Below are 15,346 nucleotides of genomic sequence, written 5' to 3'. Positions count from 1 at the left end.
CGTGTCAAGTTAATAAGTAAATATTGTCTCATTTAAATACATCCATTTTACCAAAATTGGACATGAAAAATTTGCGCATTAACCCGTTGATTTCATCTTATTAAGAATCTTATAGTATTGTGGTTTGGTCTAGGCGCAACTGCCCGAGCTTGGATCGGACGCAGCTTCCATAAAGTGGAAGGAGGTGACGATGGACACCAACAAACAGAACGTCTCCTCGCAGATCGCTGCCATGAACGCAGCCACGGCTCAGGTCGTCACGCTAACTTCAGGTAATGTATGATACATACATTATTTTGTTTGGTGACATTGTGAATTATGGAAGCAATGTTTGTTTAGTGCTAATTGATTTTGATTAATCCCCTGATTATAAGACGCACCCTTATTTTTGAATTCAAATAATAATAACTTCAGAGTCAATTTCTGACTTTTCTAAATCACTTCTCAACGCAGGGTTGAAGATCTCTTTGTTTTCAAATGATGTAAGTATTTCTTAAAAGACTACTCCATGTTCTATTTGACAATACGACACTATCGATTATAAGACGCACTCCAAATTCAAAGATACAAATAGGAAAAAACATGCGTCTTATAGTCTATGCAATACAGTATTATATATGTATAAAAATACTGTCTTGAATTTTGTTGAATCTATAATTATATAGTAAACTGGGTACCACACAGAGGTAGCACGGAGGTACGGAATGACACAAAGTCTCACTCAAAACTGCTGGATTAGTGAATCGATTAATTTTGATAAAAACTTGTGAAGGAAGACTTTCAACCAGCAATAGTTCGACCTTCAGTTATATTGATCGTGATGATATAATCTGACAAAGTCATGAAATGCAGTTTGAAACCTGTTTGATTGTTTGGCTAATCGTCTTCTGGAAGGAAGTGAAGAAAATAATTTAATAGCGTCTTAATGTTATATTTTTCTTTTATTGCAGGACCAACGGATGAGGTTGACCACACAGCTGTCGGAGCTGCGATTACTACCATTGCCAGTAACCTGCCCGAAGTCACCAAAGGTCAGTAACCAACCCATTAAGTATTGTCACAATTTGAGTTGAATTCTAATTGTAAAATGTATCTACAAAATGTTTTTTTTTAATTTAATTGTTTTGTGTAATGTGCAGGTGTGTCTATGATTGCTGCCTTGATGGAGGACAACGACAATGGAGATAGACTCCTGGATGCCACCAGGCGCCTGTGCACCGCGTTCAGCGACCTGCTCAAGGCTGCTGAGCCCGAAACCAAAGAGGTAACGATTTCTTTTATTGATTATTGATATTTACTTTTTGGTTTTTTGTTTTTTTAGCTGTATTTAAAGAAATATTCGTTGTTTTCTTGCAGCCACGCCAGAATCTTCTCAACGCCGCATCACGCGTCGGCGAAGCGTCCACTCAGGTCCTGTACACCATCGGCGAAGAGTCAGAGGAGAGCCGAGAGATTCAGGTAAACCAATCGGCCACTTTACCCCCTCGCGCCGCCAGAAACCCGTCGAAAAACGCGCACTTTTACCGCAAGTTCAACTACTGTTACGAAAACTTTTACAACGCGTTTTTCAACATAGATGACAGAGAACCGGAGAAAATTGACATATCCGGTAGATTCTGTCAGGTCTGTCGAGGTTTGAAGAAAACCAATCAAGTAGGAGCTGTAGAGAAGTATGTCAAGGAAGTTTTAAACGCTGACGGTAAAGAAATCGATTACTGCCGGTGCGGCACTAATCAGAGTTCGCCTACTTCTAGTTTTGAAGATATCGATTGTGCGTATTTTGATGACGACGATGTAAAGGAAAGTTATTACTTGGACGGTAGTAAGGGTATAGGGTATTTTGTTAAAGATGATAAAAGGACTAAGCGTCATACGTATGAAAATGTTGATACGGATTTGTTGAGCGTAAAAAGTGATTATTATAGCGCTGAGGATGTTGATTATGAACCGATTGATACAGGTTACGATGACGTTGTGGTAGCTACTGTGGATTTCGGTGACGATTTCGAAGATAGCGATAAAGCTTGTCTGGATGATGATAAAAAGAAATTTGTTTACAAAGTTAATTTTGGAGATTTCGATCCGAAAAATACCAAAAGTTATGACGAAGACGATCTGTATGAAGAGATGGATCTTTCTGGGTGGAAAGACGCAAGCGATGTTGATGAACACAGAAAGAGTTTGGATGTGATTTTGGAAGAGGGAGAGAGTGATTATTATAGAAATCTTGAATTCGATCAGAATAAAAATAAAATTGAAGACGTTATTGATGAAACTTTGGATGAAGAGTTTGATATTGTATCCGAGAATGATTCGCTTCAAGAATCGATTCAGAATGAGATTAACGAAGGGAACGTTGGATTTGTTAGGAATAAGAATGACAATGTTGAGTGTAATGACGTTTTGAATGTAAAAGATGTTTTGGAAAATTGCGCAGATTATTTAGAAAACGCAGAAAGTAAGAGTAAACCAGTTAAAAAAAACAATGTTAAAGTTACTACTACTAGAACGCATAATTATACGGAAAAGAAATCTTTGTTTAAGACTATTAAAAGTAAAGTCAAGAAGCTTGTTAAGAAACCGGACGATTCGGCTAAAATCGAATGCTGCTGCATTAAAAACGATGTGCTGAACACCGGCACCGATTTCGAAGTGTTCGGCTCGTTGGACATGAAAGTACTCAATGCCGACTTGAAGCGTAAGCATATCGTGGCTAAAGTTGAAAGCAACGTCAGCAAAACCGTCAGGAAAGTCAAAAAGAATGAGACATTTGAAAAGTTTATCAAAAGAAGTGAATCTTTTTATAGTAGTAGCTCTACGAGCGTAACCGACAGTAGAGACACCCCTAAAAGTAAAACGGAAATTCGAATTCTTTATAATCCCACGTTTGAAGCGGTGAATACTGTCTCTGATAACGGTACCGTGGAAGACGTTGAAGTTGTAAACGTCTGCCACAGATGTTACGGCGAGCGGAATCAGATTTATTATTGCGATGAGTGCTTGGACGACGCTTGGGTGTATGTTCTGTGCTTTGTTGTTCTGTTGTTGAGCCTCATATCTGAATTTTACGTCATGTTCTTCGGTTGAATGAATGGCAGGCTTTATTTTTGAGTAGAGTATTACATAAAAGAAGATATAGGAGAAACGGAAAGATTTATACTGATGGAGATTTTAATTGATAATATTATTATCTATAGAAATATCAGTTTTTTTACGCTTGTTGTGTTCTGGGAGACGTAATTTCAACGCTTATTTTAAGCTGTGGTCTTGGAGGGATTTATATATCTTTAATCTAATTGATTACATTCGGAAAATACCTATGTTAATTGATGTTTATTTGACAATTTAGTTTAAATTTCTGCTGTAAAACTATTGATATTATTGCAATACAGGTCTATGATATTTTTATTTGTTCATCTTATCGACCAAGGAGGGTAATTAATGAAAATTGATTTTAAATTCACAATTTTGTGTGTGAGAGAAAATGAAAGATGTCTGGAAAAGCGAAAAATTTGTTGAATATGCCAAATTAACTGTAATTTATACATCATTGGTCTTATACACCTCATGATTAATTCTTGCACGTATAACATGTATAATCATTTTAAGATTCAATCCACAAATCCATTCGAAACGGATTTTGGACTGTTTTTAATGTTGTTTTGGATTTACAAGATACATAAGATGTTGTTCGTAAATGAGAAAAAGGGATGGGTGGAATCAACGCTGCTGAATTAGTAAATTCACATACGAAATGTAGTTATTTAGACTTATCTCTTTTCCTTCCTCACACAGAATTAATTGTTCATACACTTCTCTAAAATTGGTCTGCGAAATGTTGGTAAGTCGATAATTAAGGTATTTAGAATCAACAACGAATTATGTGTCTATATTATGTAAATATGATTTATAGAACTTGCACATAAAGCACAAAGAAATTACCATTATGCCTGATTTTAGAGGGCAGACAAATTTTTCAATTGCAATTACTCCATAACTTGATATTGAGACTTATCAACTTTTGCCAGTAACCTCATGTAAAAGAAATCAGTTCTATATATTGGTTGAAATATAGACATCTAGTTTTTGCCAAAGAGCCATATTGATCTTTACAGTTAAATGAATTTATTTTCATATATTATGTACTTATTTACGATAATTTTTATGATTAATTATATATTTTTTGACATCTTTATTTAATTTCAAACCAAATATTTTATTATATTTTTGACAATTATTTTAATAATTTATTTATTTATTTCATTCAAATGGTGATAATTTATAGACTTCTGCATATTTATTTGTTATTTTTATTATGTTATGTAAACTGAACGAAAATAAACCATAGTGTTTTATTTTCATTGTTATATTTTTTATAGTATTATTATTTCTCTATAAGGGGGTGTGTAGCTATTTTTTGACACAATTTATTAACCCGCTGAATAATAATTTAGGTATAAGATAAAAAATGACATCTGAATATATTTTTTTGATTAAAATTGTACTCAATAAAGGCACTTTCTTAATTGGTTTTGGATGCTCGAATAAAATTGTTACATATTAATTAATGTTTACATTGAAATCCAAATAACAAATTAATTAATTAAAAAATACCAATGTTAATTAAAGTAAATCGTTTATACTTAACAGAATAATTTAATATTCATCTTCTAGTCCGTTCAAATTAATTTATTTGAGTAATTGAATCTAGTCTTAATGAGAGTGAAATAATAAGACATACGAATGACACTAAATTATTTATTACATTGTAATGTAACTACCTAATTTTAATTAGATTTAATTAATTTATTATTTTACTAAATGGGGTGTGCATATATTCATTCAAATGTAACAAATTCATTCTTTTGTGGTAGTCAAACATATTTATCAATTTTTATTTAGCTACTGGATGAAATATTCTTTTTTTAAATGTTAGAATAAAATGATTTGTTTACAATAATTGCCGTGGATACTTAAATCCTGTTTTTAAAATCATCAAAGCAATAATTAGGTATGGTACATTAGGTACCTAAATAAATAGTTTATTTCTTTGGGTTTGGCCTTATTTGTTATTTTAGTATTAATTTGTGTAGATTTCTTGTTTATAACACAAAATTGTTAATAAAATTGTTGGTTACAATACAAAAAAAAAAACAAATGTCTTTGTATTTGTTCAACTAACGGTGTTTAAAAATAGATTTAATTTTAAGGTTTTCGAGTGTCGCTTTAAAAAAAATAGCTACTAAAACCCCCCCCTTAGAGAAATATTATAAGATCTTATATTTAATTTGTAAAATGGTGCTTGGTTTGGATTAAACAGACGGAGAAAGTGAGTTAAAAATAAGTATTTACTTGACATTATTCTAGTAAAAGCTTATAAATTACTATAGAGAGCATTTACGAGGAAAAGTTAATAAGTACTTATTTTTATTCACTTGTCCTAAAATAATATTTATATTAATAATATAACACTATTTAAAATTCGCAAGGATCAATTTATGATTCTATATTAATGTCGAAAAAGAATTCAGGTACTTACACAAAAATGCAAAATAAAAAAAATGTCGATGTCTTAGTGCAAAAATATTGTATGTCCAGTTTTTGTCGTAATTGAGTTAACATACACAAAACGTTTGTCTGCAGCGTATATTTATGTTGTAAAAAGACTACGTTCAAATAGGATATTTGAGAAGATATTGTAAATACAATGTATATGTCCATTTCTCATGCATATCAAATCTTAAAATACGATTTTCTCATACCATACAAAATTGGACATACAATATCTTTGCACTAAACCGTCGATTGTAATATTATAAAAATTAATTATAAATCAAAATCAATAATGGAATAGCAGTCGAAGACTAGATGCAAATTGCGGTCGATACTGACGGAATACCCAACCGTATATTCACGGAGAGAGACTGAGAGCCATTTCACACGGTACACCTGTGTCCAGTCACCGGTGTGTCGAGCGGCTGCATTTACACATAAATGAATGGGTGCGTTCAGATGTAGACACACGAGTGTCGCATTGATTTATATGTAAATGCGGCATCTTGACACCCGGTGTCTAGACACAGGTGTCCCGTGTGTAACGGATCTGCATGAAAATGTCAGTTTGCTGGCAGCAGTTGTCTGTTTCCTTTTGTATCGGCAGTCCTCTGCGGCTGGTGTCTTGACATTAAGAGATACAGTAAAACCCCGTTAATTCGATATTGATGGAAATGAAAATTAAAAAACATTTCGAATTACAAATTACAAAATATATTATGACATAATCATGACAAAATAAAATCAGTGATAGATCCACCAGTATAAGTTGTCCACTGCTAACATTTGACATATCACTTCATACTTTTTATATTGAGTTCATTCTTGAAAATTCGAACACGTTACGATTTATGATAGTACTTATATCTATAATTTTGATGGAGTTGTAAATTATTTCATATTGCGAATTTCGAGTTAAAGATACATTGAATTTTGAATTAACTGTGTTAGTATTAACAGGGTTTTACTGTATTTAAAACTGTCTAAAGTAATGTCTCATTGACTTGACACTAATTAGCAATACAAATATTGACCGAGCAGGGGTATTGATGTCCAACGTATCAGATTTCCGCCTCATCATCATCGGCAGGTTGGTTCATCCACTTGAAGAAATGATGTACCTCACCAAACTTTGAATTATCTTCAAGAACCTACGGATTCTTCTATTCCGGAGTTCCAGAATTTTCATTTACACACTGTGTCACAAGGGTAAAATTGTGTTTCTGAGTCTGTTCTCTTGGTGCCTCTATCCTCGACCAAATTGCAGTACATCTCCCTGTCCTGGGCCAGTTGAATATCTTTCCATCTGTGCCTCAACCTTCTCTGCATTGAATTGTAGTAAATCACATTTCACATTGCGTGAAATTTTGATAAAGAGCTTTTGCAGGTTTTTTTAGCTATAAGTTCTCTTGTTTGTCCTAAAATCTCCTCATTGATGATGTGATCAGCTCAGAAAAATCTCATCAAACAGCCATTATTGAAGGCCTCCAATATATCATGATCTGTCCCTTTTTATATAAGACTCTTAGATAAATTCGAGCCGAAGAATCTTGATACGTGGACAAAAAGATTGTCTATTCAATTCTAAACTATCCTAAACGCCAAACCATAAAATGTGCAGGATTAATAAATTACAAACTTATACTTAATTCGATTTTAGTTCTGTAATATCTAAATGTTAAAAAAACATTTTCTGTGTTTCAAATTACAATTAATTTTGTGGAATTTTTTCCAATTTAAAATTTATGAAAAATTCAATACATTGATTGGCAAATAATGTCACTTAGGATACTTAAGAAGTGGCATGAAAATAATTGTTCCTTAAATTCAATATAATCCTTATGCATTTAGGTTTATACAGAAATGTTGGCAGTTTCATAGAGAATCGATCGATTTCGAAAAATTGGCATTTTGGATAGTTTAGAATTGAATAGACGGCTTATAATATTATACAAAATATAATTAAAGACAATAGTTTGCTTACCTCTTATGTGACAATTTTGTCAATATGGAAAATGTAATTAATTATAGAAAATTCCGGTACTGTTCGGTTATCAGGAATACAGCGGAAAACACATTTTGAAAATACCCGATATACTGGATTATTTGTTAGTTTGGGTTAGTTTAGGTTGGGTTAGGTTAGGTTAGGTTGGGTTGGGTTGGGTTGGGTTGGGTTGGGTTGGGTTGGGTTGGGTTAGGTTAGGTTTGGTTAGGTTAACCTAACAAATAATCCAGTTTATCGGCTATTTTCAAAATGTGTTTTCCGCTGTATTTCTGATAACCGAACAGTACCAAAATTCCGATTTAACATGACATCACATTTTAATAAGAACATTATATAATACCCTACAATGTACGTAGTCATCACATAAAAGTTATTACAAACACCTGTTGATGACAAGCAAAAAATCAAACTATTCACAAACTAAACATAATAAAATGGAATGTCTACCTTTATTTTTGTGCTTACAAAACAATTTTTTTTTGTAAATTTAAAATTTTGTGACATCTGAAGTTTTGCAGCTCTATGACAATATTCAAAAGTATTTTTTTATTCAGACGGATGTTCATTATGACAGATGAAATATGACGCTGACGAATTTGTGTAGATCTCTCATATTATTTGATTCAGCTATAATTACTTTTTTTTTCTTTCGAAATTTTGTAAACTGGGCGACATTACCTTCAGTAAAATATTTAATTAAACATCTAAGTAGTCAAAAATATAGATCCATGTTGCCCTGATGGAGTTTGTAAACTGAAAATCAGACTAATTATTATAGAACATTGAAATTTTGGCCACCATCTTGGTATTTTATAGGCTTCCAATTATAAAATATCAAGTTTAACCTCAAATTAGTATCTTTTATTTTGTTAACTGTCATACTCAAATTACTATTCAAAGAATACATGTCTAATTCGTTATAATATGATAACTTTATTAATAATACTACAGAAACAATATATTATAATCTGCATACAAATAAATTACATAAAACTATTGATATACTAGGTTTCCCTAAGTATATAAAACACCTCCTCCAGTCCCCTGGATATCTCAAGAGTACCTAAAACAGTGACTGCATTTCTTCTTTGGATTTCTATGCTTATTCGCTGTCTCAGGTATTCAGTTGAATAGCATTCACCTGTTTTCTCAGTTTAAATTGAAAATCAATCAAACTAGACAGTAATTATATAAAATTTAAATTTTTACCACCATCTTGGTATTTTATACGCTTTCAATTGAAAAATGTCATATTAAACTTCAAATTAGTATTTTGCATCGTAAAATAAACCGAAACTCTATCAAATCAGATGGTAATTATAGACAATTTTAATTTTCTCAGCCATTTTAAAATTTAGGGTCTTCTGGGTAAATTGTGCAGTTCAATATCTTAAAAATGACACTTACGATATGCTTGTTCATCGTGTGCTAAAGTATACAGAAGTGCACAATTCATCGAATTTTCTGAGTTATTTCGCTGGACTATAATATAACATTAATAAAAACCAAGATTTAAAATTTTCACTTGCCATTTCTGTCAAATGATGCATACACAGTATAAGAAAAATGTAATATCAGACATCGCTGTTCAGGTTATGTTTTTTTCTCTTTTAGGACATGCTTCTTGCTTTGGCTAAAGCCGTCGCTAACACCACCGCTGCCCTGGTCCTCAAGGCTAAGAATGTCGCGGCCACCTGCAAGGATGATCAGCAAGCTCAGAACAGAGTTATCGGAGCTGCCACGCAGTGCGCTTTGGCCACTAGCCAACTGGTTGCATGCGCAAAGGTAAATAGATTCTTTGTTTTACTTTCATATTTATTATCAGCACTACAATCGGATATTCGTCTTAACCACCGCCAGGAAATGTGTCCACATCTCGCTGTTTGCTCCAAGTTCCCTCCACTGATTTAGCCCCAAGGTTACTGTGTTTTTTTCTACACAGTCCAACAGGTCTATTGAAGATGAGCTTATTGGGTGGATGGGTGTCTTTTATCCTTGAGACATGGCCTGTTCAATGGAGTCGCACCACTTTCACATGTGTGACATCAGGGGAATCACTATACAACGTATATAGTTTGTTTTGTTTTCACTAATATTTGCTGTAAAGAATTAGTCATTTTGAAATTCAATTGTTATTATTTAATTGAAATTAAATTATTATCTATTCTACCAGGTTGTCGCCCCTACTCTGCAAAGCCCGGCTTGTCGCGACCAGCTATCGGGAGCCGCCCGCCAAGTGGCTATGTCTGTTCGCAAGCTGGTGACCGAGTGTGAGTCAACCGCTCCTAAGGGACCTGGACTTGCCGATGTTACCGCTGCAGCTGCTGATGTTGCCAACGCACTGGATCAGCTCATGCATCACGTTAATACCAGTTAGTAGAATTGATGATGACTATATTAATGTTTTCTTAGCGATTATTGCGTATGGTTAGTTTTACTCATTTTTCAATCATACATTATTTTAAATATTTTATAGAAAGTTGAATATTTTTTATCTATTATGGTTTGGTTTAAGTAGGGTTTATCGTATTTCAAAAACCATCTGCAATTTGTATTCTTATTTTAATGAAAACAAATATGTATGACTGGCAAAGTTTTGTGTGCACTATTTATGTCAGATCTCCACAGTTAGAAAATATGGATAATCAAGGCTCTATCATGATTGTATTTGATGATTATTTTCCATTACAGATCGCAGACAACAAGCCCGCGAGACAATCCACGAGACGTCGGTGGAAAGCATTATGACGACAACAGACAGGCTTTTCTCGTCGCAGGGAGATCCCGCCGAGATGGTGCGCCAGGCTCGCCTTCTTGGACAGGCTACTGCCCAGCTCATTCAGAACATCAAGGTATTCATTCTGCATCCACTATCAGTTATATACTTGAAGTAGGTATAATCATAGTCAAATGTGACATTAGGGGGGTGATGCTCATATGGTTATGTTAGTTTTAAAGTCAGTAACCTCCATATTCTGCCATTTTGGAGATTGTGGGATTGGTTGAAGGGTGACCAGTAAAATACGTGAGGGTTCTTATGGTGTGATTAAATAAAGATGTTAATTTAGACTTGTGTGCGTAACTGTGTAATGTGTGTGCCTTTTACCAAGGCCTGCAATGGATTGAGTTGAGTTGAACGCTAACCGCAAAAAAAAAGCCAAGCGCATTTAGGAGTCAAAATAGAATATATCAGGCGTCTAATTCCAAAAGGCGATAAGTCCACATTTGGTCAAAATCAAGAAAAAAATATGCACGTATTCTTCGTATAATTTTACACAATATGTATTGATCTATAAATTCCAAAACGCAACATAAATAACCCTTCGAAAAAAAATATTTTAAGTCTCGTTTTATTACAAAAAGCGCCAAGTTCGTGTTTCATATTATTTAAAGCTTGGTTGATTTTGCGCGTGTTTAAGTCAACCAATAAGGGAACGTTCAATATTGAAAAGGGCGTCTCCCATGCTATAGCATCTGGTAAACTCATGACAGTGCCGCGGAAATATGTGCCTTATGCGGAGTAAATTAAAAAGTGAAGTACAAATAGCGCTACTTCCAATTTTATTTTGCCTATAATTATTACATTTAAGAGTTTATCGGCTAAAACAAATTGCCATTTGGTTCTAATTTTGACATAGAATACAACGGAAAAAATAATCTCACGTTAAAACAAATAATTGAAGCTTGAAACATAAAAACGTTGTTTCCCTGAAATATTGAATTGTGGACTTGTCGCTTTTTGTAATTAGACGCCTCATATTCTTTTTGAAATCATATTGGTAAACATTTAGAAAAAGTGAACAGTAAAATAAAATGTCCATATTGTCATTCAAATTAAAAAATCATGTTTAACACCAAACCTTAAAATCTGCAGGAAAGATTTAGAAATTACAAAACTATATTTAATTCGATTTTAGTTCTGTAATATAGAAATATTAAAAAACATTTTTTGTGTTTCAACTGAACTTAACTTGCCCGTATATTAATTACACGGTTATCAAGATGTATATGTTTTTTTTGTCATCACTAGCTGGAGGCTGAAAGACAACCCGATTCGGAAACCCAACGCCGCCTGATGGCCGCAGCTAAACTTCTAGCGGACGCCACAGCCAAAATGGTAGAGGCTGCAAGGTAACTAACTCGTTTCTATCTTTCAAGTCAAGGTTTTTTAACATTTCTGAGTAGTGACCCAGATTATCTGAATGGTTTTGGTTTCATGACAGTACTTATATTGATACCAACATAAAATCTTACCGACCCATTGAAGACAATCGGCGCCAATTTGGCCAAGTGATTTTGGGCAAAGTGCTAACATTTTTATTGTTTTTGTCCAGACAATGCGCAAGCTCTCCCCAGGACAGGAGCAAGCAAGATGCCTTATGCAGGGCGGCTGAAGAGTTGAAGTATGTCACAGTCGACTACGCTTCATCTGCACCTGATGTCAAGAGACAGCTCTTCACCAGGCTTGAGGCAAGTATCAATTTTATTTAGAATGTAGTATAAATATCTCTCTCCTGCCCTCAGGGTACATGACTCGATCTTTATCTCTCTAGATATTGTTATAAAATTCTTTCAATATTAATTATTTTTGAAAATATTAAATGTTATGTTTATTTTTGCAGACTATAGCGAAGCAAGCGGCTTCCACAGGAACCCAGTTCATTGCCTCCGTTCAAAACGCTGGAGCCCACATCACCAACCGCCAGTCTCAGGTAAGCCATGTTGTATAATATTTAGAATAGTGAAGTTAGCTCCGTATTATAACTTTTGGGATACTACGCCCGAGAAAATATGCCGGGTCGGATTTAGGGTACCTAAAGCCTACGCCTGTCACTAAAATTTCTGTAGTTTTTGGGACTGCTCATTCTTTTATCCAACGCTATGAAAAAACTGCTGAAAAGAATGATTTGTGACATGTCATACATGTGGTACCAAATGTGCAAAATAATGATTAATTCTAAGATAAGCTAACACATAGACAACAAGGACACCTTTGACTGTCTTACCCAAAAAGAAAGAATGGGTAAGACCAGCAATGCGTATACTTTCCGACGGAGTCTCGAGTACCGAACATGGAAAGCCCTCAATAGACTGAGAATTATGGGTGGCGCACTCGGAGCTATATAATGGAGATTGTCTAATGATAAAGCTTGTAAGTGCGGTGAAATGCAAGGCATAGAACACCTATTTGCATGTAAGACATGAATTTCAATGAAACACTACAAGCTGAGGAAAATGGTGTCGCCTTTGCTGTCTTCTGTAGTAACATCCTGTAGCCATTGATGACGATGAAGAAGAAAACTGTTAGTTTCTAAATAATGCTACATTTCACTACATTGGTCTAAATTTTATTCAATTCTAACGTCATCAATGAATCAAATATGTAATAACGTTGATCTAATTACAAAGATAGTGGCTCTGTTGACAGTATTTGAAACACACATAGGTCATAATGTTATGTGTTTGACAAATCTGTAGGTCAGGCTTTTGATTGAGATAGCTCAGTGACTAGAGCATATACCCGCCAAACGAAAGATATGTGTTTGAATCACATTTGGTCTAAGATTTTTGTAATGGTATGTTTCTGACCAAACTACTTATTTTTAATTAACCTTTTCTATGCCTCACGATGTTACTATGGCAGTATCTGACAGGCCGGAGGTTTTTAACGACACACTTTGAATGTAGAGCGAAGCTCTTACTACAATCGCTGTAATACCGATAATTTGTGGCTTAATATTTCATAATTATTCAAATCGATGTCACTGTGTGGTTAGTTTTTTAGATTATGCAAATCAATCGACAGTGGCTAGTAATTTGAGTTTAAAGTCGGACGAGATAACTCGCGAAAACTAAACTAAACTAAAATATCATAATATATAAATTGACACAAGGTATGTTTGAATTATATATTTGTTTTGATCCTGGACTGCTGTTATCAAAATGAAAGAAAAAGTCAACCTAACCTCACTTTGGTTTAGGTACCTTAAATCAGGCACAATTTATTAAATTAATATTGAATTTGATTTATTTTCACAGGAAACCTTGGTGCATGAGTCAAGAACTATGGCCGAACACATTCCACGTTTGGTCGAGGGCGTCAAGGGAACTATGAACCATCCCGATGACACCAATTGTCAGCTGGACCTCATCCACGCCTCCGAGGCATTCTTGCAGGTAAAAATTTCCCCCTTCTCTCTTCAATGCGTAATTGTGTTGGTCAAGTCAAGTCAATTCAAAACAGAAGATTAATTCATTGGTTTTTGCGGTTATAGCCGGGAGCTCACGCTGCTCAGGCGGCCAGGGCTGTCCTGCCGACCATCCAAGATCAGGCTTCTGCATTACATCTCAACAACACCACGCAACAGCTGGCCACCACCTGCTCTGAATTAAGGTTAGTACTTTTTTATACTTTAGGATATTATGCGATTGCCAATTCTATATTATAACCGTTCAACATTTCAACTATTCCACCAAACAATATTAATATTTCTGTGTGATTGTAAAATTTGTTTTTGTTCCGACAGATCGGCAGTGAGCCGTGCCCGTACGTCATGCTCTGGTATAGAGTTGGATGCCGCCTCTCAGATTATCCGATCTCTTCAACGGGAGCTATCTGAGGTGGACCAGGCTGCCAGGGACTGCCGACTGAGGCCGTTGCCAGGAGAGACGGTAATAAGAGAATTCTTCTTTTTGTATGCCACAGTTGTTTGATGATATAATATGTTGAAATTATTAGATTAAAATTAACACATTTATTGGATATATCATATGATTTACATAATATGCATAACGCCTGTTCAAAATTAATATGTTTGAAATGGAATTTTTCCAAGTAAATGTTGTCGCAGAAATCACCCACTGAACATTTTGACAAGTCGCAGATCAAGTTGTGCGGGAAATGTAAAGTATGCAGTTCACACTGTGCTTGCTCATATACAACTTTCACTGCCGTAATGATTCATGTGTTGTCACTCCTGTATAAAATCCTGTCAAAACCTTCCCCGAAATTACCACTTGGCTTGCGACTGTCTAGAAGTTGTGACTAGAAGGCAATGAGATTAATTGTGTTATGTTTTTTCAGGCGGAATCCGCATCTAGAGATTTGGGTTCTTCGAACAGGGAGGCAGCCTATGCGGTGTCCCGTTTAGTGTCTGCTGCACAGCAAGGAAGCACAGAGTACGCCGGCAAAGCGGCCAGAGACACTGCACAGGCGCTACGAGGAGCTGCCGGGGCTACCAGGGCTTTGGCTGCCACGCAACCCAACTCTGCTACAACGTATGTCACCGTTGAATTTTTAAAAATATCTTACAATATCAAATTAATAATGGCTGATTTAAGTGCTTCTAAGATATCATGGAGATGGGTTTTATTAAAAAAATGAGAGGCCCGGGGCAGCTGGTATTTTTGAAACCACTCTCTAAATCCAAACTAAAAAAGTGGGCCTCCACTGGGTGGAGATTATATTAACAGACACACGATAGCCGTGTAGCGTAAACGTCGAATCCTGGGTCTGACAAATACGCATATTGTTTTTCAATTTGTGTTTGAGTCGGAGTATGGACGTAAATGGCTGCCATCCATTTCTCGTAAAAACAAAAAATTGTTAATACAAACCTCCACTCTGTGGCGGCTCATAATATGATCTTATTAGAATCGGACATGGTTACAAGGTATAGTTATTGGCTAATCGCCCAATCCATTGTGTTCTTGCACTAGATCAATTACACATTGAAAAAAAAAAAACTGCATTTATTTGAGCAGCCGCGGGTTCGAATATCGTAATTT

At 34.9% G+C, this 15,346-nt stretch overlaps 1 protein-coding gene across 7 annotated transcripts in view; it reads left to right on the top strand.

Moving 5' to 3' along the window:
* rhea (Talin_middle and talin-RS domain-containing protein rhea) overlaps nucleotides 1-15,346 on the top strand; it is a 140,465-nt gene that overhangs the window by 75,181 nt on the left and 49,938 nt on the right. For all 7 annotated transcript variants that reach the window (XM_085943319.1, XM_085943321.1, XM_085943314.1 and 4 more), the window contains exons 16-29: nucleotides 134-272; nucleotides 951-1,031; nucleotides 1,140-1,264; nucleotides 1,357-1,458; nucleotides 9,173-9,343; nucleotides 9,732-9,930; nucleotides 10,250-10,410; nucleotides 11,589-11,689; nucleotides 11,893-12,028; nucleotides 12,181-12,270; nucleotides 13,598-13,735; nucleotides 13,834-13,952; nucleotides 14,086-14,230; nucleotides 14,643-14,836. In XM_085943319.1, the coding sequence (XP_085799445.1) occupies nucleotides 134-272; nucleotides 951-1,031; nucleotides 1,140-1,264; nucleotides 1,357-1,458; nucleotides 9,173-9,343; nucleotides 9,732-9,930; nucleotides 10,250-10,410; nucleotides 11,589-11,689; nucleotides 11,893-12,028; nucleotides 12,181-12,270; nucleotides 13,598-13,735; nucleotides 13,834-13,952; nucleotides 14,086-14,230; nucleotides 14,643-14,836 (1,901 nt within the window). The remainder of the gene's footprint in view (nucleotides 1-133; nucleotides 273-950; nucleotides 1,032-1,139; nucleotides 1,265-1,356; nucleotides 1,459-9,172; nucleotides 9,344-9,731; nucleotides 9,931-10,249; nucleotides 10,411-11,588; nucleotides 11,690-11,892; nucleotides 12,029-12,180; nucleotides 12,271-13,597; nucleotides 13,736-13,833; nucleotides 13,953-14,085; nucleotides 14,231-14,642; nucleotides 14,837-15,346) is intronic.

This window comes from Rhyacophila brunnea, unplaced genomic scaffold, assembly GCF_057557595.1.
Source record: "Rhyacophila brunnea isolate RB1 unplaced genomic scaffold, BYU_Rbru_1.0 scaffold_15, whole genome shotgun sequence".
Lineage (NCBI taxonomy): Eukaryota > Metazoa > Arthropoda > Insecta > Trichoptera > Rhyacophilidae > Rhyacophila > Rhyacophila brunnea.
Note: the sequence above shows the minus strand (reverse complement) of the source record. Positions and strands in the feature narration are given on the sequence as shown.